This window comes from Argiope bruennichi, chromosome 3, assembly GCF_947563725.1.
Source record: "Argiope bruennichi chromosome 3, qqArgBrue1.1, whole genome shotgun sequence".
Classification (NCBI taxonomy): Eukaryota; Metazoa; Arthropoda; class Arachnida; order Araneae; family Araneidae; genus Argiope; species Argiope bruennichi.
In genome coordinates, this window is record NC_079153.1 from 135,748,065 (window position 1) to 135,774,535 (window position 26,471).

At 31.9% G+C, this 26,471-nt stretch overlaps 1 protein-coding gene across 1 annotated transcript; it reads left to right on the plus strand.

Annotated features, from left to right (window-relative positions):
* The first annotated feature begins 594 nt into the window (after nt 1-594).
* On the plus strand, nt 595-25,399 carry LOC129963385 (dehydrogenase/reductase SDR family member on chromosome X-like). Its single transcript, XM_056077722.1, has 7 exons — nt 595-822; nt 12,127-12,234; nt 15,327-15,398; nt 17,546-17,647; nt 20,972-21,179; nt 23,766-23,958; nt 25,032-25,399. Exons 1-7 carry the CDS (start codon nt 690-692, stop codon nt 25,248-25,250), a joined length of 1,035 nt encoding a protein of 344 aa, XP_055933697.1. The 5' UTR covers nt 595-689; the 3' UTR covers nt 25,251-25,399.
* The last annotated feature ends 1,072 nt before the right edge of the window (nt 25,400-26,471 follow it).

Genomic DNA, 26,471 nt, shown 5'->3' on the forward strand with positions numbered 1-26,471 from the left:
TCTGAGTTTATGAAGAGAATGTAGTACTAATGATTTCTTTTTAAATAATATGGAAGTTTCAAGAAATATAAAATTTTGCAACTATTTAAAAGATGTTTAAAAGTATTCATGAAGTTAATATGAAAATTTTTAATTGAATGTTCAATATATGTTAAAGAGAACAATTTTCACACTTTTAGAAATCCCCTTTTGAAAGCATAAAATGGTAATCATTTGGCAACAATTTTTAATAATAATGAACTAACATATAAGAGAGATAATATTATGTTTACCTTGAATTTCTTATTAATTTACTCTGATCTTAAAATATTCTAAATAAGTAAAAAATGATGAAAGAAAAATATTTTTACAGCTAAAAAATATTGTTAAAAATTTGATTACAAATACCTAAAAACATAAACTATTTTACAAATACACTTTGCACTTGTCATCTCTATTATTAAAAAAATTACGTAATAAGAACAATATTTTTAAAAGAACGCGAGAATGATACTAATTAAAAAAAAAAAAAAAACGACGAAGTATTCTTGTTCCGAAGAGCTATTTTCATTGAACGAGAAGCAATTGAGAATCCGGAAGAACAGCTAGCGGGCGGTTTTCTGTTTGTTTCATTCATTCCTGGATGCGAATGAACGGATGACCGAGAAATCAGTTGGCCTTCACCTCAGCACTCAGTAACGGAACAAGCGATGCTTCACTCGGTCAAACATTTTTTAAAGCGAGTATGGTGGGCCGCCCTGGCTTATGGAATTGCCTTCAAATATGTTTTCTACGAATTCTTTGGGAAAAAAACTGGAAAAATCAAGAATTCGAATGGGAATGGTAAGCAGTAGTTTGAAACATATATTTCTAAAAAATTTATTATGATAATATTTTTACATTTTTATTTTGAAAAGATTTATAAGAAATCCAAATATATTATTCAATTCAAATATAATATCATTCAGAAAAAGCAATAACGATATTTAAAAAATATTATTGATATGTTTTTGTAATATGTAGTGTGCAAGTTCGCCAAACATGAAATGTAATATGATATGCAACATGAGCGTAATTTTTAAAATTTTGGATCAGTAATTTTTATATACTTCTAAAAGTATTCTTTTAAAATCTGGTATAGAGTCTTGGGCATTCTGTTACAACACGTTTTCAAATAAAATAGTCAAAATTAAGTTATTACCTTAAGTTGTATTATATGAGAACAATTTAAAAAAAATATTGACTAATGCAAGGCATTCAAGTTTCTTTCATTTTTCATCCGGTAAGAAAAAGAAAACTATATTTTATCCCTTCTATCAGAACTCCGTAAAGTACAGTTTTTTTTAAACATAATTACTGCATTGGTAAAAATACACACATTTAGCTAAATATAATAAAAATTTCAATAAAAGAAGAAATTCTTAGCAATTCTTCATAACTGTTTGCATATCTATTTGTTTGACTTCAGTCCTAAATTCTTTCTTTGATGATAAAATTATCATAAATTTTGCATTAATTGCGCAAGTAACCAAATAATTCGTTGACTCACAATCGATGTCACGAAATCTGTCTGAAATCTGATGTCTGAAATCTGAAAAGTGCGCGCGTATTGACATTCCACAAGCCAGACCATTTGACCTAGAGCTATTAAACATACATGCTTTGGAGGATGGAAATGTGCACCTCAGAACAATTTGTTTTAAATTTTAATTAAAAATTAAGAAAGATTTTGGCATTTTTCTGCGATAATTTCTGATCTTAAAATTTAAAGAAATTATCTTTTCAATGGTACCAGTTCTTTGCCATATAAACTTTTTTCTATATTTAATCAATTTTTAAAAGTTATTTTGTACACATTTTCCAACAAAATAACAAAGACGTAAAAGTTCTGTGCAAGTATTAAATGTATCACTAGTGATTATATAAAAACATAAAAATTTTGGGAGAATATCAAAGTTATTGATAAAAATCGCTATTAAAGTTGCAGATATTTTTTCGTTTTGTTTTACAATTTAAATTACTATCGATATTGATAAAAAATGAAATATGTAAAAAAGTGAAATTAAACTTTTGTCCTTAATTCAAACCATTATTAGCAAAGCAACTTATACTTACTGTAAAAGTTTTAAATTTATATTTAAAATATTATTAACAGTAAGAAAAATGGGAAATTTTATGTTATTGTAAGGTAGAAATTAAGTTAAATTGTTAAAAGGCGTCTAGAAATAGCAGAGTATTCCCCTAAGAGTATTCTAGAAATAGCAGAGTACTCCCCTAAAATCCATATTTCACGAATTTTAGGGGAGCTAACAGAAAATAAGGGAATAAAATAAACAAAACGGCGTAGAGCTTTTAAAATAGTATGAATTATATGTTTATCAAAATTTGGAGCTTCCATGAAGACCAAGTTATATAAAATACTTAATTTAACAAATATTAATTAATTATTAATATTTGTTATTAAATTAAAATATTAATAAAATATAAAAAAAGGACTCTTTATAGAAAAGGTTTTCTGATACCTGCCTTATGTGAAACGATTCTCATATTGTAAGTCGTGTTATATATTAGTTCAGGAGGCTTTACAATATTGCTGTTATACCATACAACACTTTTATATAACAGCTATTAATCGGATTGAAAATTCCGAAGGAAAGTTCTATTAATAGTTCACATTGATGAAGAAAAAATTTGCTTATTCAACATTTGCTTTTTTTTAATAAAATAAAGAGTAATCATTTGTTATGAAATTTAAACAAAGTCTTCTTATAGCATTCTTTTTATATTTTTTTCAACTGACCCTCCCCCTCCCCTTCACAAAATAAAATTATCTATTTCGGCCGCTTTTTTCTAATAGGCTGAAGAGATTTAGAAGAGAATGGGAGAAAAAAATCATGAAATAAAATAAATGTGAATGACGATTGATTTGAGAACAAAATTTCCGTCGTCTGTAGTCTTACACGCACGGAAATGTAAACAATTATTATCTTATCGAATAAATCTTGAACTTCACGCACCTACTTTTCTTAACCTGTTTTTTTTTTTTTTTATTTCGATTCGGTCACTGACTTCAAAAACGTAGAACCAGAACGTAATGTTTGCTTGCAATATCTTGCGTCACCTCAGGGGAGAGGAGAAGGCGGAAAGCTCCAAGATTTATTTCAATTCTGAAAGTTAACAAAAAAGAGAGGGATAGGGGTAAAGAAAGAAAAATTATACTAAAATGTAATAAAAAGACTTTTAACGGAGACTTCAGGTTTACATTTAAAAGCAACGGAAGTGGTCACCTCAAAACTTTCTCGCATACACTATAATAAAGATATTATACCGGTGATCGTCTTGCATGGCATTGATGAAAAATAGTTATTAAATATTAATCTTTAGCGTCAATTAAGCATTTTTAATGAATCTATCGTGTTTTCCTTGGTGAGTTATTTGTCGATTAAGCTCTCGTATTCAGTATATAACATGCGTAAATCGATTCTGTATTTTAGGTGCATTTTTCCGATAGATTGAAAAAAAAAAAAAATTCTTTGAAAGCTACACATGTAGTTACAAAATCCCGTACCAAATTTAATATATATAACTCGTAACGTTTTTGAATTATCGCGTTTATACGTTTCAGAAAGTACAGACCAATTGACGGTCAATCCCTTATTGGTTAAAAGTCTGTCAAATTCAAACTCAACTCTCTGGCTCAAAATTTTATAGGTGTCTGTTCTCTAGATATTAAATGTGTGTGCCGAATTTTATACATGTAGCTCTCTTCGTCTTGTAGTAATCATGTTAACTTCTATTTGAATATTCGAACAGAACTGAAAGTTTCTCAGAACGGATTTTGCACAAAATTTGATAGAAATCTGGCGTAACAACCAAATTTGGCGTAAAGACCGTATGCGAAATTTCATTTGTCTAGCTGAAAGTGTTTTTTTTTCTTTTTTGGTATTTTTGTCACAAACAGACAGACGGGCAGACGGATATTTTCCAAAAATCTGTTTTTCGAACTCAGGGAAGTCTAAAACCTGGTGGTTCGCCAACAACTATACTTTACGCATGAGGGGAAAAAAAAAAAAAAAAAACCCAGCACGAATTTCTATTTGATGAATTTTATATTATTGGGGGTTCAAAATGCATTAAAAAAAACCCTGTAACTTTTTCATTCACTTTTGAAATTCCATTTTTGAATTACAGTAAAGCACCATTTATACACAACTTCATTACATTTACAATTCATTCATAACCGTAAACAACGACTGCAAATCTTCGGCTATATATTGCTTCACCTCTTTCTAAAATTTGAAAAATGTCTGTCCTGGATAGAGACAGTTTGGGGTCAGGGGGTCGCAAGATCCCCACCGTCGGAACAAAAAATTATCTTATCAGAAAAATTTTATTCGAGAAAAAATTTTTGTGACGTTTTAATTTTTTATTTAATCACCAGAAACATTAGAAGATTTACGGAGCGTACATGAACAGCCCATTAGTTGAGACATCAATGTAGGGGCTAGCTACTTGTTTTTCCTCAAAATGAGTTTACCCATCATGAATCACGTGACTTATAGTTAATCTTTGGCGGCATATCGCAAATCTTGGCACATTCTGAATATGTCGCGTAACCTTTTGCATGTAAGTGTTAGGTTAGTAACATTTTGTGAAACAGTTTCTTTCACCTTTGTTTTGAGATAATAATTCTGTGAAAAATAAGCACACTGGTTTCGAAAATAATGGTTTCTTTTTCATAACATCAATAGCTAAGTTTTTTTTTATTTGAATCATGCTTACTTTTTTACTTCGTTTTTCTGCGTTAATTAAAAGTATTTATTTTTATTCTTCAAGTAAATATTTTAATTCTTTACTTTACCTAAGAATGTCTTTTAATTTTATATTTCATGTTCAAATTTTTTCTATCATTATTTCAAATACTTTTTATGAAAACAAATTATAAAAGTGGCCTAATAGTCTTTTTTTTTTTTTTTCAAAATACTATGTCTATACAGGGTGATCAAGAAATCGCAGGAGGTGTTTGGAACCCTGTAGCGCGTTATGTACTGGACGAAATATAAAAAAATTTGGCCACCTTACACATTAAAGTATGCGGCTTCGATTTATCAAGAAAAAAAAGTTAGTACCAAAAAATACCGATAGGTGATCGAAAACTTTATTATATAATTTGCTTATACGTGTACTTTGTGGCATGACATAGAAGATAAAAGGAAGGGTTCAGGGAATTTAAGTCATTCTTCATTGTCACTACGTGGACGCGCCTTATTAGTCAAGCTGTTTTATCAGCGAGATGAAAATGCCAGTGCTGCTCTTCGTGAATACCGGCGGTCAAAACAGTTAAGTAGAGAACCGATGACCATAATTAACTTATGTATAGTTTAAAGATTTGAAACAACAAGAATTCTTGGTGTGTGAGAATTCAAAGCAGAGGACATAAATGTATCAAGCAGGGACAAGCTGAAGAATTTGCAACTGCCGTTATGGATCAGACGATAGCTAATAAACAGAGTACCAGCAGTGCATGTTCAATATCGCGACAAATATATCCGTTCTTGACGGTGCAGGAGATCCTGAAATTTTATCCGTGTAAGATAACACCCATTAACTGATGACACTCATCTGAATCTTGGCAATTTCTGGTTGTGGGGCGTTCTGGTTCACTTGAAAGGCATTATGTATCAAGGACAAGGATCAAATGACGTTACATGGCAGACAAATAAATGCTGATATGATGCAAACCACTGTCGAAAACCTCGGCAGTGGAACATCAAGTTGGTGGTCACCTTGAGCCATATTTGTAAGTTGCTATAACAAACGTTTTTCTTTGGTATTTGGTGTGTTGCTATTTACTGTTTCTATTGGCAGTTATGTATTCTTTTTCCACACATCATGCGCTTGCATCTCCAGGATTTCCCCTATCGGCGCTTTTGGTACTAATTTTTTTTCTTGATAAATCGAAACCGCATATTTTAATATGTATGGTGGCCAAATTTTGTTATATTTCGTCCAGTACATAACACGCTACAAGTCTCCGAACACCTCCTGTTATTTCTTGATCACCCTGTATATAATCAATACTATCCATTTTATCATAAATAGAAAATTATAACTGGATTTCATAGAGTTTTTGTATGATTTTGTTATTTATTATTGAAATTGTTTTTAAAAAATTAAAATTGTTGGGAAAACTTTTTAAATACCATTTGTTAGTTGATTCTTTGTATAAAAAGTAATATCAGTAAAAATTGCTTTAACACCCTGACTTCCAAAAATGTTTTTAAGAACTGTTCATATATTACTTAATTATCTTCGAAAAGAGGGAGAAACTTTAATTATCATAATTCTAAATATTATTTCCGAAGATTGCTCATTTTAGTAAATTTAATGTATAGAGCCATAAAATGAAAAAAAAAAAAATCTTTTGTCAATCTAATTTAGTCAAAGCTACCTTGTCATATTTTATCCATTATTTGAGTTTAAATATAAATCTAATGTTAGGCTATTAATTTTAATAAAACTTAAAAGTAATTCCTAATTATAAATACATTGTATTTTAGTTCTATAAACTTTGGGGGTGAGTACTATATTTAAATCAATTTCTGTAAGAATAAAATATTATAGAGTAACATTTTGTCAACTCATTAGCATGGCAGCTCCAACAATTATTTAGACACATTTCTATGGCTTGGTTTTGGTTTCGAGAATTTCACTTCTGGTTTATAATTTTGCCAATAACTTTACTCCTAACTACCGTAAAAACAAAAGTAAACCTTTTTATTGGTGGGGGGGGATCTTAAATTTTTTGACTTTAATACAAAATAATAAGGACATTCGAAACATTTTACGAAACCGATCATTTTAAGATATGTGTAAAAGTTGACATCCAAACAAAAATTTGATCTGTAAAGATGGCCTTTCTTTCTTCAGTATTTTCTTTTAAATCTTTACTATACTTTCTCTTTAGTTCCTAATTGAATTTTGTAAAAACATACAATTAATACTGGAATATTTAGGAAATTTTATTATATTAGATTTTTATTGAAACATAGTTTCATTTTCAATTTTACTGTTTCATTCACAATGATGATTAAATGCTGTTCACAGGATAATATTATTAGTATATTTATGGGTAAGAAAAGAAGGACACATTGAAAATAATCAGAAACTTCGTTTGCAGCAAAATAGTTAATCAGTCATTTATCAGTCAATAATGTTTGTGTATACACTTGTGTTGGCGATAAAAAAAGTCACGCCAAGCTTGTAGCCAAACATGCGCAACACATTTGAGATTAAAATAAAGCAAGTAGCAAAGTATAATGCAGTTGTATCAGTTCAAATTTAATAACAAGTTAACTAAATAAATTACAATAACTAAATCACACTATGAAATATTACTTAGTTATAACATCAAAATCACTATGTGATCCGAGGTCATCCATCACCAGTGCGTGCAAAACACTGTGCATGGCACTTTGGAATAGGCTTCAAAGCCTCATGACCAAGAAAATTTAATTTGCAACCATTAATAGAAATTTATTGTATTTAGCTGCAATAATGTTACCATGTTCCAATGAGACCTGATAAGTTTGCCCATTTGCGATTATTTATTATAACTTAAAAACTCTATTTTCATTTCTTTTATAATGTGAAATAGACGCAGCATATTTGTTATTGTAATATTTAAATGTTTTCTCAACTTTAAATGTAGTGTTTTTCTTCCAGTAATCACACTTGCCAGGCCTTTGTAATGAATTTACCATGAAAAATGTTAAAATATAGTTTTATAACCAATTATGCGCGGGAATGGGTCCTTGTTTGTGTTGAGCGAAAATTTGTGACATGTGTCTTAATGATATCAGCTTCAGCAGTCGATGAACGGATAATTTCTTTTTTCTTAAGTGCGAATTCGCACCAGCTGAATCTAGAAAGACGTTCTTTAAGAAGAATATTACTTAAAAAAATTCTGAATCTTGTTGAAGTCAAAGATTTCTTGTTTGTGTTTAATTTAAAACAGCTCCAACTAAGGAATAAAATTTCTTATACACATCTCAAAGGGTCACTGATAAAGTCAGTTTCAAGTCACGTAACGGAATAATGTGACTTGACATTATCATGGATAATTTATTTTGAGGTGTGAATTAGCTGCATAGAAAGAAAAAATTTCATGATGTATTTTTGTGCTCTTCGTTCTCGCAACGGCAGGAAGTTGAATAAAAATCTAACGAAAATTTGAGAGGAGCTCATCCTTATTCACCCCATCGAATAGACCTTGCTTCTCTGTCACTACTCCATTTTCTATATCATTCTAATTCAGGAGAAAACACCTCCTAAAGGATAACATACTGTAGAGGTATCTAATGATCGAGAATAGAACCTGGGACCTTGTGGTTCACAGCTGAGTAACAAGACTACAAGACAAAAGGAATACTCATGTCTCGTAGCTGTTATCTGGCTTATAAGCTTTCACTACAGTACGTCATCGTTCGTCTCACCTCCAACACTGGAGGGAGAGTTTGTGGTGAAAGCTTATAAGACAGTTAACAGCTACGCTACGCGAGCAATTGCTTTTGGATTGTGGTCATGTTACTGGGCTGCAAACCACAAGGTCCCAGGTTCTATCCCCGCTCATACCAATTCGCCACATTGGTGACCTCGGACGATGAACCTTCAACATTCGTACAATTGTTGTGCGCCATCTACCCACAGCAAACCAAAGTCGCCAGACTCACTTGACGCAGCAACAGCAACCACTCACGCTCACGCGCCATAACGCTTGGCGCTACTCAAATGGGTACAGGCACATTAGATTCAACAGCTAAAAATATATCACCACTCAACAGTTATATCGTTCGTCTCACCTCCGACTCACCGGAGGGAGAGTACTGTGGCGAAAGCTTATAAGCTGGATAACAGCTACGAGACCTGAGTATTACTCTTGTCTTGTGGTCTTGTTACTAGACTGCGAACCACAGGCTCCCAGGTTCTATTCTCGCTCATAGCTATCCGCTACAATACTTTTACAATCTTTCATTTCTAAATGAAGGAATGCGAGAAGGATGAAACATTGAAAAACTTTTCTTTGCTGGAACCTTAAAGAAAACATTCAATTAAAATAATACAATTCATAACTTTTTTTCACAGATATTCAGCTTGCACATGAATTGCATAAAAAATGTATAATTAATACTCAGTATATAAATGTAGGTAAGTTATTCTCACTTTTGTTATTAATGTTTAGTTTTAATATTTTAATTATTGTTTTCAATACTGCTTAGTAACATATTTGTACTGCCTTTAAAAACAATAATAACATTAAGTTTGTAATATTTTAAGTTATTTATTAAAATTTCGATTACGCACCTTTTTATTATTTATCCTTAGAAAAATGTACAAATGGTGTTTTAATACATACGATTAATAGTTTGGATTTCTATAATCGAAACTTGACTTCATTTCATCTGAAAGCAAACATGTTTTTGATTTAATAAGAATTCTGAGAAGCGAACCATTCTCGTAATTTTAAGCCTTTGCCAGGTTATCCATTTCTTTAGAACATAACTTGTTCCGTTTATTTATCTATTAAAAGTTTTTTTTTTGTGTGTGTAAATTATTTCTGAAATAAATATTTTTATGAAAAAAAAAATTCCAGTGCAAAATTGTTTTTCTCAAGTTAACTTTTAAAAAATTATTCGTTTTTTGAGGTTTATATCCTTATTAAAAGTAATTATAAAAAAATTCTGTCTTTTATCCTAATTTTAAAAGTAAAATACTTCGATATAAAAAATTTTTTTATTCATTTCTTTTTGATTTATAAATATTTCCAAACATATCCAACAAAAACCTAAAATTTGAAAGATTATCAGAAGGGGATTAAAATCTAAAAGTGTAAGAATAATGCAATAAAAACGGGTTCTAACAAATTAAAAAGAATTTAATACACAACCACTTACACAAAATGCTACACTTACAATTACTCACATTTAGTCAATATTTATATTTACAAGCTTAACATAAGTAAATCTTGTGGTCGGTGGTTTCACATGCTTACAGTCTTGCGACTAGTCTAGTACTGCCGCGTGCTTTTGATTGGCGAGGAGGTTGATGTTTGGTTGGCGGGCTACTTTAGATGAGAGTGTTACAAAGGTTATTTAAAAGATTATTCAGTGCGATTGAACAGAATAAGCTTCGATACTGATTTATTAATCGCAACTGATGCATAAACATGACAGATTTGTTCCTGATTTCTTACTCTGACGAATACTGTGATCCTAATAGTGCAATCCCAAAAGTAGAAGAGCATTTATTTTTATGGATAATTTATCTAAAACTAGCCAAATTTTTTAGACAGGAATTTAAACACTCCACTCTTTAAGGCAAAAACAAAAATATTAGGTTGGGAAAAAAAAAAAAACAGAAATCTATTATTTTTTCGGTAGATAGCTGTAATGATCGATATCTCGTAAAGTATTGATCTTAACAATTTCAGAATTATGTTCGTTGGAAAGGCGACATTTTGCACTAAAAAAATTCCTTTGCTGTTTTTTGTTTGGTCCATTCAGTTGCGAGTTACAGCGTGTTAAAAATGGAAGTCAACAAAGAGAAAATTCGGTACATTTTACAGTTTTTCTTTGATAAAGGTAAAATTGCAAGCCAGACGGCTGAAACTGTGAATGGTGTTTATGGTCCTGGTACTGTAACAGATAATTACGTGCAATTTCGGTTTCATTGATTCCATTCAAGTATTTTCGATGTTAAAGATCCACCTCGCAGAGGTAGGCCCGTCGTCGAGAATGTCGATAAAAACTCAGAAATAGTTGTGGTTGACCGGCATGTTAGTAGTCGTAGTATCGTCCAGAAGATAAAGATAGACCATGAAGCAGTTTTAAATCGTTTGCACAAAGCTGGATTCTAAAAGAATCTTGATTTTGGTTGCCACACCAAAAAACACAAAAAGAACATGATAGATGGTCCAATTTCCATCTGCGGAGTCATGGTCAAAAGGAAAAATTGATCCATTTCTTAAACGAATGTGACTGGGAATGAGAAATGAGTCACATACTACAATACAGTGCGAAAAGATCATGGTCAAACCGAGGTGAAGCAGCTCAAACGGTGGTCAAACCAGGACTAACAGCCAGGAAGGTTCCGCTATGCATTCGGTGGGACTGGAAAAGAATACTTTATTATGGGTTACTTCCATATGGCCAAACAAATTCGGATCTATACTGTCAACAACTGGACCGTTTGAAGTTAGCTATTGACCAGAAATTACCAAAATTGGCCAAAAGGAGAGGTGCTGTGTTCCATCAGGACAACGCCAGGCTAAACATGTCTATAGTGACACGCTAGAAACTTCGGGAGCTTGGTTGGTAAGTTTTGATGCATCTACCATGTAATCCGGACCTGTCATCAAGTGATGAAAAATGTTTTTTTTTTGCATGTTAAAACTTCCTTCTTGATTACAAACTGGAATCAAGAGAAGATTGTTAAAATCAATTATTCTAGTTTCTGGTCAATAGGGACTAAGACTTCTATGAGAGAGGCATTATGAAGCTATCTATAAAATGGAAACAAATTATAGAACAAAACTCTGACTATTTGGTCAGAATTGATAATCCAAAATATGTTAATTAAAGTTTTGAAGGTAATAATGGATTTCTTTTTCGTAAAAATAAGGGATTTCTTTTTCCTAAACTTAATATCTTTGCTCTTTTCTTAAAGAAGCTTAGTATGCCCGTTCAACAACTGTTGACTCTCTCTTCACTTTTTCCTGCTTATTTATGCGAAACAGGTCTTGAAGATTCACATCTTTCGGTGAGGGCATACCATTCTAATTAGTGGTGCGCATATACGCACAAATGTCCAGATGGTTTTGTTTTGCCAGGGAATCAGATCTGAATAATGAACAAAGCAATTAGCCTAATATATTTACTTATTTGTTTAGAAAAATGGCAATTCAAACTTGCTAAATCATTGTGTTCTTTTATTAAATTTATTAATCTTCTAATATTGTTTCGAATGTCTTCCATTTTATTATTAAACATTTCATTCAAACACTGGTATTTATATGAAATAATTTTATTATCTTACTATTAACGGGAACGTATGCCAACGATTTTTTCTGAGTTAAATTTTATTTTTCAGCTTATCCGAGACAAGATGGAAAAGAGGCTGTGGTCACGGGAGGAAGTAGAGGCATTGGACTTGAAATCGTCAACAATTTATTGTCGTGCGGATACAGTGTTGTCATCGGTAAGAATACGCCTCCAATTACTGAAAGATTCACCTCACTGGTATTCAGATTCTAATTCAGATTAATATTCAGTAATTCAAATTCTAATATTCCTCTTCTTAAAATATCACCTTCCTATTTTGAAACGAGGAAAAACAAAAAACAAATTACGATAATTATTTGGTGAAGGTGTAAAATCATATTATGGCCAAAAATTAGAGAATGATCAGAGTTTATGGTGCATGTTCTTCCAGTTGTGTTGTGCATCTGTAGAAAATCAGCTTTTCAAATGAAAAAAAAAAAAAAAAAAAGAATTTTTCGCTCTTATAATTTGATGAGGATGAAAAACATAGCGTTCATTCAAGAAAAAGATGATCCCAAATATATCTTTATTCCATGTAGCAAAGTGACTGAAGGAAGGATCAGTCCAGGATTGAGAAAAATGATTGCACGAGGAAATCCAGAACGGACATTTTGATAGCATAAACCTACTCCCCCCAAGGGGGGTATCATGTAATTGAGGATGAGAAGCTTCCGGCATGGTGGTTGGTTCCTGCCACCGCTGTGGGTATAAAGGTGAGGGGTCTGGCTCCTCCCATTGATGAAGGGACGTATTTCCTTAGAGAAAGGTTGTACCGTGACCAGTGATGGCCCTTAGAACTCAACCACACTTCCCTCCAGTGTTGCTGTTGCTACGGTCCGGTCATTCAAGTTTTTTCCGTGTGCCTTCGGACGAGTCGGAGAGTCAGTCAATGACTTAGGATGAAGAATGAATATTATTGTTAAGGAACTACGATAATGTAAAGGGGGAGATAGGTTAATAAGGGGGGATATAACAGCATGCAAGAAGCAAGTATTCACCTCTCTCCTACTTAATAACCGAATTATTAGAAATCGCATGTATCCAATCCTCTGCTGACTACTGAATTTAGAAAGGCTGAATTTCTGCGGTGCACCCAACAAGATTAAATTGTTTAATCGGAGAAGGAATCAGGTACATAAGCGTCACTCCTAATCATTAAACATGCACATCACAATCTTCTTCCTTTTTCATTCGTATAGCAAACGAATAAATATGATCAGAAGTGAAAAATATGATCAGAGATCTCTTTTTTTTTTCTTATGCAAATTAGCGTAAACGTAGGAGACTCTTCGAATTACAAAAATTACAAAGGAGTGTTCTTCAGAAACAAACTTCCCAAAAATTAAATATCATAAATTTATAAAAATATTTAATAAATCTTACTAACTTGCAAGAAACAAAATAATGGCAATAGTAAACCGGACCTTTTCCTCGAATCTCAAAGATTCGATTTTAGGGTCTATTGACTCTATTCTGATTTCATTTAATACTTATCCGAGCTAAAAAAGAAAAAAATAATGATTATTATAAAAAACGTCATGAGTGCTCTTTTGACACCTTTTTGTTTTGCTTAATATGAGTGCACTCAATGAACTTTTCACTGCTGATAACGAGAGAGGCAACAAATAATCGAAAATCAGATCAAAGTCCACAAGCGACTTTCCAAGCGACAAAGTCCACAAGCGAAGTCTTCCCCACCGACTTCCCTGTTTAGTATTTAGTAGTATAAAGCGAGATATTCAGGAGCATGCCACCGGAATGATGGCACGATAAACGGCGTGGACTAGGACGACGCCGTGCTGATATCCTGTGGCGGCAGGTGCTCACAGAATGCGAACGGGACTTTAGCTAAATATTCATTCAAAGCGTCGGAGTGATCGCAAGGTGCAGGTGACAGGCAAAAAAAGTGAATGGCGTAGAGTGCCACCCTCCATTAATGCGCTGGCATCACTTTAAGGAAGAAAATACAAATTTCGATATCTTTCTTTCGCTTGATAATCCACGCGGAATTTAAGCAATATTTTTTAACTAGGTCTAAATAAAATAGGTATCGGAGATTTGGACCACAGAGTGCAGGTGCTCCTTCCAAAACATTCATCACGTCTTCTTTAAATCATATTGCATTTTTCAGTTATAGCGTTAACCTAGAAGTGAATATGCAGAACCTACCCCTTTGATGGATTTAATCCAAAATCTAATACCCATCTACCTTTTTGATGATAAGAATTTAAGTTTTTAGCCATTGTGTTCGCATATGCAAAGCTCGAAGACAAGTCATCCTCAAATGAATGTCTTCCAAAATTTCATAGAAATTTGTAAATTTGGTGTTAGGTACTAAATTTCATCCCTCCAGGCCATTGCATTTTTCCAGACATCGTGTTCGTATGCACAGATCTCAAAGATAAGTAGTCATTCTCAAATGAATGCCTCCAAAAATTTTATAGAAATCTGTACATTTGATATTAGGTATTAAATTTCATCTTTCGAGGCAATGCGTTTTTGATTTATTGTTTTCGCTGACAGAGATAAAATAGAATTGGGGAATCATAGAAATTTTTCTGTATTTTTCTGATCCGACGAAGGCCGCAGGGGCTTGGTGGTAAGATCTCGGCTTCAGAAAAGGAGGGCTTCATGTTCGACACACGATTCCACCGCAGAACCGTCGTGTTAGCTGGTCTGGTGCACGCTAAATCCGTCGGAACCAAACGTCCTCCCGCTGGTGCGGTATGGGAGTTTGAAGAGGGAGTGCCAGCTTAGGTGTCGTTCTCATCATCTCAACACGGTTCAGATTTACGAGGTTCGTCCCCAAAATAAGCCGAGTGTTGTTTTAAAAAGGGACGTTAATATAACAAAAGTGAGAGAGAGAACTAAAACCGATCCGAAGAAGTTGAGATTTCTTCGCATCTGGAAGTCGAAATTTTTTATAGCTACCATATTATCTCTCCATTGTTATTTCTTTTTTTAAAAAACGCACGTTATCATTATTATTTGCTTTTTAATAATTTGTAAAAGAGGTTGCATAACTTAATTTATTGTACAACAACTGCATATTGGAATACCTGCTTGAAGTAATAGCTTCGTTTCAATCAAATTAAATATTAAATTCAAAATACAATTTTTTTCAAACACGTTTCTATTTTAAAGATTGTTCTGAAATTCTTGACCATTAAGAATAACAAAGTTAATTTTCATGATTATTTTTATTATTTATACGTGCTTGTAGAGAACCTTTTGTTTTTCTGTCCTCAGGCTCCTCGTCTCCAGAAGCATCCAGAACTGCTCTGAGGGATTCCTTGATGAAAAAACATCCGGGTTGCACTGGTAAGTCAGAACGGTTGAAACTGCTTTTACATATTATAGCGAACCCTGATGGAGAGGGAATAACTGAATCATCCCAATCATCATCTTCAAGAAATCGTCTTCATATAAAAGTGGTGTGGAGTTAGCGGGTAAATAACCGATGATGGGGAGATTTAATATTGTCCGTGTTATTAATCGCGGTAATTCACTGATACTTCATGCCACATTTTGTCTTTATTCCCTGTGAACAGCAGTGCCCCATTGCTGCGTTCCTGCGTTAAAGGTGAATGCTCAATTATTTTAATGGCACAGGACCAGGCTTGTTATAGTGCACTGTATTCTTGATGCACGGGCTGTGTACGATCAATAGTTAATTTCTGAACCGTTCCAGTTGGAAAAATGTTCTATGAGTTTGAGGCTTAGGGCACAAGAGCCAGGTTTGTCTATGTTGCGCTAATACATGGTAAAATGAGATAAAATAGCAAAAAGATTTTAAACTACATGGAAAAATGTTCTAATAATCTTGAAGAATTATATTTTCCATTTTTCAGTCAATGAATGTAATGTTATATAAATAATGAAATTTAAATTTTGATTCCATGAGTATTTTAATCCTATTTAGCTTTTTATCATTCGCAGAACAGAACTGAAAATCAGTCTGCTGCTGTGGCAATATATTTCTGAATCTTAAGGCTATTTTTGATATAGATAAGTTGCCCTATGCATCTGGATTCACAATTACGATAATAAGAATATACTGCCTTTCACAAAAAAGCAGTTAAAAATTATCTGTTACAAATACTTACATTTCCTCAAAGATGCAAAGTATTTACTTCGAATTTTAATGTGATATTCCATTTGATATTATTGGAACAGCAAACTAAACAAATGTTAGAAGTAGCTAATCATTATCGGTTTTCTGTGAAACGATTAGAGCAAAATTAATTTTAGGTGTCATCGGTTTCTGGCCCTTTTCCTAAATGTTCCAGGACCATATTTTTACTGCAAATAAGAATTCAGGCCTATATTTATGTGGTTGCAATATAAACACCAGTCTTTTCCGAGAAATACGAAAGTGTTCTACCATATAGTATATAGGGTGATTCAAAACTTATCATTCAAATTTCCTGAGATGGTAGGGAATATCTCAGGAAGTCGATTTCACGTAGGAAAGTATGTCAGCCAATTTCATCTGCATGGGCAAAATGGACAAGTCAAGTAAGCACAAGGAAACTGTAAAGTCAAGTGGCAACGAATGTGACCTTTATTCCAACAAGGTAAAGTACATTCGTTACCAGTAGTTGCTTCACAGAATGTGCTCAAAATTGAACACATGAACACGGGATTCACATTACCGTTGCATCGACCACCGAACATTTTCAGAAAGGCTGGCATATCCGCTAAGATATGTGGAATCAACATGACAGAGCTCCAGACCAAAGCGCAATTATTGCGCGTGATTACCTGAACTGAACATTCGGAGATCAGTGGATTGGCAGAGTGGGCCGATCGCTTGGCCACCCCAAAAGTTTATCGCCCATGAATTTCTTTTTGTGCTGGGCTGTGAAAGACCATGTGTACGAGACTCAGTTAACAGTGAAATGGATCTTGTTGCAAGAATAGTGGCCACCGCAGGCATTATCCGTGATATGCCAGGCCTTTTGAAAATATTCGGTGGTCAGTGCAACGACACTGTGAATCCTATGTTAGTGCAAATGGTCACAATTTTGAGTATCTACTGTGAACTTGTATTTTTCCTTGTTGGAATAAAATTCACATTCGTTACTACTTAACTGCACTGTGTTCCTTGTGTTCATTTCATTTGTCTATTTTGTCCATGCAGATGACGTTTTCGGACATACTTTCCTACGTGAAATTGATTTCCCTGACGGATCCCACGAAATTTGGACATTAAGTTTTGAATCACCTTGTATATACAAATGAGACATAAATGTTGCAAAATTCTCAGAAGAGTTGATTGAATAGTAAACATCTCTGTAAAAGCAATATGAATGAAGTATTGACAAGCAATTTGTATTATTAATAATCTTTGAAGGATCATCAGAGGAGAGAATAATATCTCAATAATCACGAATATTTGTATAAAATTAAAATTTTACTGATGCGCTATTGAAAAAAAAACTTGTTTCATTTCCCTTTGTATTTAGTCGAAGTGTGGCACTTGGATCTGGCTTCAATGAAGTCTGTGAAGGATTTTGCGAATCATTATCTCTTAACAAAATCAGCCTGTCACCTTCTCATAAACAACGGTGAGTAATATCCATCTATCATCTACCGAAAAAATATTATGTTAATGCAATATCATAATAATGTAATTTTTTTTAAAAAAAATTCTTTTTCTTTATCTAAAAATTAGTGCCTTCTCTAACATTTGTTTTATTTTCGCATTTTGCAGCAGTGCGTTTTCACAATTGTACTCTTTCTGCCTGTAATTTTTCTAATGGAACGTTAAACTTCAACCAGATATGGCTGGCGAACCATACCTTTAACCTCTCCTTCGTAAACAAATACTATGCATTGTAAAAGTGAAAACTTTTGCCTCTCCATGCTTTCAACCAATCCCGGCCTTCAGCTAATTGGACTGGTTACTTTCATTCGAGCCTCCTTTGGGCATTTAGTTTATTCTTACCTCAGCTAAGTAACGTGTCTAGATAGGATGGTATGACAAGAAGCTCTAAATTTTTAAGAATTTAGGAAAGATATGTTTTTATCCTTTGTTCAAAATTGCTTAAGTTCCTAAAATGAAAAATGTTTGAAACAAATTTTGAAAGCGTACAGGTCCCTTTATTCATTGGATCATTCTTTTCTCAGCTGAATAGCGTAACTAGGTAGGATGCTATCACAAGAGGCTCTAAACTGTTAAGAATTTAGGAAAGAAATGTTTTTATCCTTAGTTTAAAGTTTTTTTCGACAAATACAGAGACAAGTGCAAAGTTCGTTTCGTTCAAAGTATCGAAAAAGCTTTCTCGACAAGTACAGTAATACTACGATAGCTTTTGTAATGTGAATTGTTTACTCACTTGACAATTTACAAGCGTTTGCAATGAGAATTTATTCGAGGTTACAAGAGCACGCTTGGCTTTATTTAAGAGTAGCGGAAGACAAAGAAAGAAGCGTTTGTAAAGTTTTGAGCACAATTCCAAAGCTATCGTTGGTAACACTGACACCTGTATTTTGCTATTGATGAAGATGCACTCCTTCAACCAGTATATCCAAAGCAAGGGACAAATGGTCGTGTTGACAAAACTTTATACATCTTACATCAAGAACCATCACGGCGATGAAATAACAGTTGTTTCGGAACAAAGGACTTAATGTTGCACCTAAGTTGTAACATCGAAAGGAGTCGGTTGGAGCGTTACTTCAAGAGAAAAGAATATTAATGTTACCTCGTTCTCGTTGACTAACAGACTTCATTCATTTCCGCCGGTAAAGAGCGATTCTTTTTGCAATCCGATCGCTACTTAATTGCAGTAACAAAAAGTGGCAAAGGCATTTTTTTTTAACCTTCTGCTGGGAAGAGAAGACAAAAGTTCCAAAAGTATTGGTGTATACGACTCTGAAGTATCATTTCTACACCTTCGATTGCAAGGTTCTACGGGAAGAGAAAATTGTAAGCAGTATATTTGTTCAGCTAGAATAGAACCGCAATAAAAATATTATTGAGATCTTCATCAGTCATAATTTTTCTTATGTTTCTGTAGAACGAGAAAAATACTTCAGCACTGCATTATACAGCACAATAAAAAAGAAAATTTGAATTAGATGAAATATGACTGTTTTAATAAACAAGCAGATCAGGCAAATGCTACTTTCGTCCCGTTCCAGCCACTTCGACATTTCCGATGTAGAATCCACGATGTACAAACACGACAGGGACATAATTTGAATCCATCGGCTTCGAAATGGAAGAAAGTTTACACGTTCCAAACTTTGCCAAAGGAGCAGAAACGCCTCAGATGCAATAAAGTTTCTGGAACAAACGCTGTGCGTGAAAGATAATCTGCGCTGTCTGAGAGACCAAAACTGTCCTAATAACGAAACGGTATGCATTGTCGCAGCTGATAATGGTATCATATGATACTAACAATAACAAAAGTATACTTTTCTAAATTATTTATATTATTAATTAGATAGATAATTACCATTATTTACGAAAAATCACCGCCGAAACTTGTTATATAAATAAGATATAACCTTTTTACAGTTTGAGTTTTTCGAATTTGTGAACAGCCCCTAGAAGTGGTAACTTTTCGCTTCTCAATTCCTGAAGATCAAAGGAATTTAGGCTGAAAAAATATGTCAGTTTGTTTTTCTGCCATTTTTCGGTAACGGACTTGGTGTCAAGTGGACAGGGAGATTCTTCTGACGGACAGCTCAGTTTCAGAATGCCTATCGGGTTAAACATTCAGTATTTGATAGATCATCGATATTTTAAATAATCTCTCTTCTTGGACCAAACGAGCTTGCCTTATTCCGGTATGGAGGTGTCTGGTGAAGATATAAAATTAAGAGATTGTTTATTTGGAATTATCCTTTCAAAAGTGATTATATTTATGTAACTGATAACAAGATGCAATTAGAAGAAACATTCTGAATTCTTCATCTTGCCTACCGAGCCTTTTTATTAAGCTACTCTATTTAAATAAAAGTGAAACTGGTCGTTGAAAGCGGCTAGTTAATAATAATAATTACAATTCTTCAACATTTATATATCGTAATCTCTTTCCTTTCATCAGACATTAATACTGATTACTTTAAATTTATTTTAATGCCCTTATTATTTTGTAAATTAACAAAGGAAATTCTTTTTCTATTCATTCAATTTGTAATAATTTTCAAGTTATTACCAATAATCAGACAGTTAAAATATTGGTGTGATAGTATTGTAATTGTAATTGCAATTGTAATTTGCACACACTAATGGAATTTGAAGGTACGGAAGATTGAATTGATTGCGTGCCAAATTTCAGAAGATAACAATTTTGCATGATTGTCAGAGACAATATGATATTTTTATTTTAAAAAAAAAACTCTAAGAAAAGTCTTAATCTTAATCTAATGAGTTTTATGGCGAACATTATTATTTTTAAATACCATTATTTACGCTGAAGTAAAATTTTGAAGCAGAGATAGTTTTTGATCTAAATGACAGCAGAGCATACGCTTGAAAGGTAAAATTTGCTCTTTAATACAAAACAAGCATATGAAATTAAATCAATCAAAGCAGAAGTTTAAGTTTAAATGAACAAAACCAGAATCTTCTGTCAGCTGCCTATAAAAATGGGACGATTTCATAAAATTTTCTAATTCTCATTTCTGAAGACAAAATCTGGCGCGCGTTAATATCCGTCGGGGCCAAACATCCTCTTGCTGGTGTGGTGTGGAAGTTTGGAGAGGGGGTGCCAGTTCAGGTGTCGTCTTCGTCTTCTGACCGCGGTTAAAAATTACGATGTCCGTCCCAAAATAACCCTAGTGTTGCTTTGAAAACGGGACGTTAAAAGTAAACTAAATTAAACTAATCTGAAGACAAAAAGCGAATAAGATAATAATGATATTTCTTCTTCCAACAGCGGGCATTATGTTCGTGAAAGAAGAGAGAACCGTAGACGGATATGAAAAACATCTTTCTGTGAACTATTTGGGGCATTGTCTTCTAACTCATCTCCTCCTACCCTTGTTAGCAAGATCGAGTTCGACAGGGAAAAACTCGAGGATAGTCAACTGCACTTCCTGCATTCATTTTGTGGGAAGCAAGGATGTGACGGACTTTCAAAACCAGTAAGTTCGGCCTCAAAAATTGATGATCTCAGTTCGATTCCAGTCGGTTCACGTGATTATTGAATCAAAACGTGTTCAGCATTTGTAATTGAATAGAAATTCATATTTTTGCCTCAGTCATAGAATATTACCCATTTTTGATTTAACAAATGCCTTGAATATTTAAATATTTAAAGTTGCTGAAATAAAAACTGTTTATAAATAAGAAAACTTGCTAGAAAGAAGGAAAAGATGAAACAATTAAAGATGTCAACAAAACTTATTTATGCGAAAACTTTCAAAAAACTGAAAATGGAAAAGTGTATTTCATGATAACTTGGTAAAATGTCAGTCACTTATTGTATTGGGGGGGGGGGTTAAAAACAGCAATGGACATCTTTAATACCTGTTTTATCGGTTTAATTGTAAATCTAAGTTTTTTGGAGATAAAAAAATTTTGACTCAATTTTTTAAAATTAAGTTTTGAAATGGGGCTTTTAAAAAAAGGATAAGCAAACACATATATTCCTTGCAATTTATGCATATATATTATTGTTATATATTGCAATTTATGTGCATATATTATTATTAAATATTGCAATTTATGTTACATATTATGTGTGCATATTATTTGCAATTTATAAATTGCAATAAATTAAATTTATAAATTATAAATTAATAAATTATAATTATAATAAATTAAATTTATAAATTATAAATTAATAAATTATAATTATAATAAATTAAATTTATAAATTATAAATTAATAAATTATAATTATAATAAATTAAATTTATAAATTATAAATTAATAAATTATAATTATAATAAATTAAATTTATAAATTATAAATTAATAAATTATAATTATAATAAATTAAATTTATAAAGTAAATTTTAATTTCGTGAATGCAGATGTATTGCTTTAGGAATATGAATTCTCAAATTTTTGTGATTTTCTTCTCGTTGAAGCTATGGCTCATAAAAAAGGGTATTCATCTATCATTACATTTCACAGTCCCGATCACTAGAAGCCGATTTTTTATAAAATGTCGTGCTAAGCATTACTTTTATTCAGATCAACTGCAAATGACCCCTTTTCAATTTGTTAATCAATGTTTGGAAAACTAAGACAGAAATTGGAATGACTTTCTTTACAGAAGCATTATCTTTACAAATCAACAGCAATTATTTGCTTGAAAATATGGAATAATTGAGGATTTTTTTTTCATCTCAACAGTATCACTGAATTTGTAGGTTTTATTTTTTTTTTTAACTTTTTCGCATTTTAAGTATAGAAGTATTGTTGAGATTTTGATGCATTTCCAAGTTTTAGACCTCCCTGAGTTAGAAAAACACATTTCTTGCATCGTCTAGCTACAATATCGATAAATCAAGAACGCTTTAAGCTTGGTAGGTGAAATTTAATATTTCGATTTCAGCCCAGATGTGTGGATTTCTATCACATTTTGAATAAAATCCATTCAACATAAATTTGTCTTTTTAAGTACAAGACCTAGATAGAAAAAAATTAGTACACAAGTTTAGTTTCTAAAATGCAGATTATCACATTTTGAGTAAAATATACTTGATGTCATTACAATTGCTCATAAACGCAAGGAATTAAATGAATAAAATTCGTCATTGTAAATCTGTGCCAAATTTTGGCTATAATCGGTCAATAAAAGTTGCACGATGCATTCATAAAAGTGCTAGCTTCCCGCCAAAGATCTATGTTTCATCACCATTGTCTGCCAATGCTATGTAACAGCATTTCTATATCTTCAAACAGGTGGAGAGGGATATTGCAGAATAAGCTAGAAAGTTTCGGACACACCACCCCTGATAGTTTTTAACGACTTTGAGAGTGAGGCTGTAATGGAGTTTCAATGCTTTATTAAGGAAAATTGCATATCAAAATGTTAATTGTAATAATTATTATTAGTTACAAAAATTCAGCTTATGACCAAGCATCATGGCCATTAACATATGGGGCAAAAATCGTTATTTCTCAACTATGCAGATTTACAGCAAAGGTTATGAAATATCCAACATACTAATATTCTTTTTCATGATATTGATTGAACTATAAAAGTTAATATGATACTGGCAATCAAGTTAAGTATATAGATTATACATGTAATCAAGCAGGAAATATGCACAAATGATTTTCTGATATTAAATATGATATTAGGAAATATCTACAATTAAAAGGAAATGTTTCAAAAAAGTCAATTCCCTTCTTTTTTATGTAGTCATTTTTTGTATTTTGCTTCTGTTTAATATTGATATCTTGATGAGAATCCAACACATGCTTTTCATGCAAAGCTAAATGAAAGAAGAAATAATAGGTGTAGTAATAGTATAAAAAACATAATATAAGAAATGTAAATAAATTTCAGATTGATAATATAATGTGCTAAAAATATTAATAGAATAATAATTGTCATGTTTTTGAATGATACGTTTTTGACCATTCACATTTTGTCCAATTTTTATGTCCGATTTCTGAAATAAAATTGTTTAAAGGTGTATATAAAATTGACTAATATCGTATCTAAAATGGAATATTCATCATTTGATTTAAAATTGATTTTGTTTTCTTTTAGGAAATACTACTCAAAGTACAAAGCATACATTGATTCTAAATTAGCCCAAGTAATGTTCACGAGCTCTCTTCAAGCCTGCCTGGATAAAAATAATATAAATGTTAAAGTAAATTGTGTACATCCAGGAGTGGTTGATACGGATCTTATGAACTCAGTATTATTGATTCCGAGATTAGGATCCATATTCTTCAAGGTAAAAATTTTTGCTCTCAAAATAATTTTACATCTCCACATTCTGTCCATTACAAAAAAAATTATTTTAGAAAATCCTTATTTTTTTAATGAAAACATAATAAATACGAAAATAACTGTCAATTAAGAGTGCAAATAATTCTAAATAAATAACACACGAATCACAAAGAAAGTTTCTAAAGAGAAACATCTATGATATAAATCACATTATTTGATTTTTTCATTAATTACATATTTTTTAACTGATTAATACAGAAATTTGAGCATCTAAAACTTTTAATTGATGGATTATACTCGGTATCAAATGAACTCGCTATCAAACTTTACAGGAATTATTTCCAAAGCAGAATGAGAAATCCTTTCTTGAATTATAAAAAATTACATGGATATCGGCAAAACTTCTTTAAAAAAAATGATGATTATCTTACCAATTATTGTAACAGCTATCCATTTACAATCGGGGTTTTCCTTTCAAATATACCAAATATTGGAAACAATGAATCATGATTTCTTTTTGTCTAATTTAAAAATATATTATTGTCGATTAAAAAAATGAAATATTGGGAAATGATACCTGGTGGAAGCAAATTACCACAGAAATTACAAAATGTTTTTGAAAATTGTTAAGTGAATATATTCCATTTTGATTGACAATTTTTTTTAAACTTTGATTCTCCACTTTTCTGTAAAACTAAGTATTTGTTTTTGAATTATTTGAACCGTATATACAAAAAATTCAATATTTAGACAATGCTAAAAAATCAGAATTAAAAAAAAGACTCCAAAAATATTAGCAGAATTATATAACAATATTACAAAAATTTCTCTTCATAGAACACACTATGTAGTCACATTTTTATTTATTTATTTGCTTTTTTTGCAAAATTTTTTCAAATGCTTATTATTTTTTTTATCAACACGGTTGGGGATATTTTGGCAATGTAGTATAAATATAAAGTTCCATCTAAAGCTAAAATTAAAATTTTTAGCGTTTGAATACTTCATCTTAATTTGTTATAAGCAGAAAACGCTGTCAGAATTTATAATGAATGATGTGTTTGTCTTTTTAAATAGTCGGCTGAGGAAGGAGCTCAAACAGCAACCCATGCTGCACTCAGCCCAGAGCTGGAACACGTAGGTGGAAAATACTTGGAAGAGTGCAGAGTAGCTGCCCCAAGTAAAATTTCTGAGAACAGATATCTTCGAATGGAACTGTGGGAAAGAACCTGGAAAGCTTTGCAACCTTGGTTGAGTGAAAATGGATACAAATTCATTGAAGTTTCTGAAAAATGAGATTTACTCACCGTCATATTTATTTTTTATTTACTATGATATGAACTCATCTCAATCATTTCTATTTATTGCATAACAACAATATTTTTTACCATTCCATTTTATATAGAAGCATAAATCAATAAAAATAATATTTCAGTGCGGATCCAAATGTGGAATATTTTTAGTTATCTTCCTTTTCTTTGATTTTCAGTAGAACACTTAGAAAATACACGATATATTCTTAATTTTTTAGAAACAAACCAAAGAAATAAAGAATAGATTTTTCATAGAAAATTGCTTTTGTGTTTCCACCTTATTAGCTTTATTTTGCCAGAAATTTGTAAAACAAATAACAGAAGAAACAGAGCATTTGAATATCAGTGGTGTTTGGTGTGAACTCAATGTAATTCAATGTTTCATCTAAACTGTTTCATCACATAATGACCTAATCAGATCATATATTTTTATGCATTTTATTTAATTTATTTCAATCATTGATTGATTCTTCAATTTTACTTTTAACCGACTCGCTTAAAAGTTAATAATATTCATAAATTTCAATTGAAAATTAATCCATTGGATAGTTTTAATTTCAACTTATTAGTGTAAAGTACAACAATAATGACTGCTGTAAACAACTAATATAGCCAATCTTGGTCAACATAATTCATTAGACTCGAGTACTAAAATAATTTTTTTAAAGAGAAAATCTAAGGAATTCGATTCTTAATTAGTATTTATTATTGATCTATCAGAAGAAAGAAAACTAATTGAAAGATAATTTAATTGCAAATAATGTTTTGTTTTCCCCCTTCTCTATCAACTCTCTGAAAAGCTAGAAATTCTTTTTTTTTTCCCCTTCTTTTTTTAAAAAAAATCAAACTTATTAATTGCATTTTATTACCAAAATTATTTGAATTTTTCTCACTTAAAACAACTGCTTCATAATTATAAATTTAAAAAAATTCTTAGGAACAATGTGGTGAAGCTTATAAGCCAGATAACAGCTATGTGATACGAATCATTACTTTTGTCTTGTGGTCTTGTTACTCGGCTAAGAACCCAAGCGTTGCGAGTTCGGTCCTCGCTAATTACCGAATCGATACAGATTTTAAATATGCGTACCGAATTTTATCGATCCAGCCCTCTTTGTTTTGTATCCGTCGTATTAAGGTGCATTCAAACATCTGGACAGACAGATTTCCTTTGAATGGATTTGCTCAAATAATACAATAATTT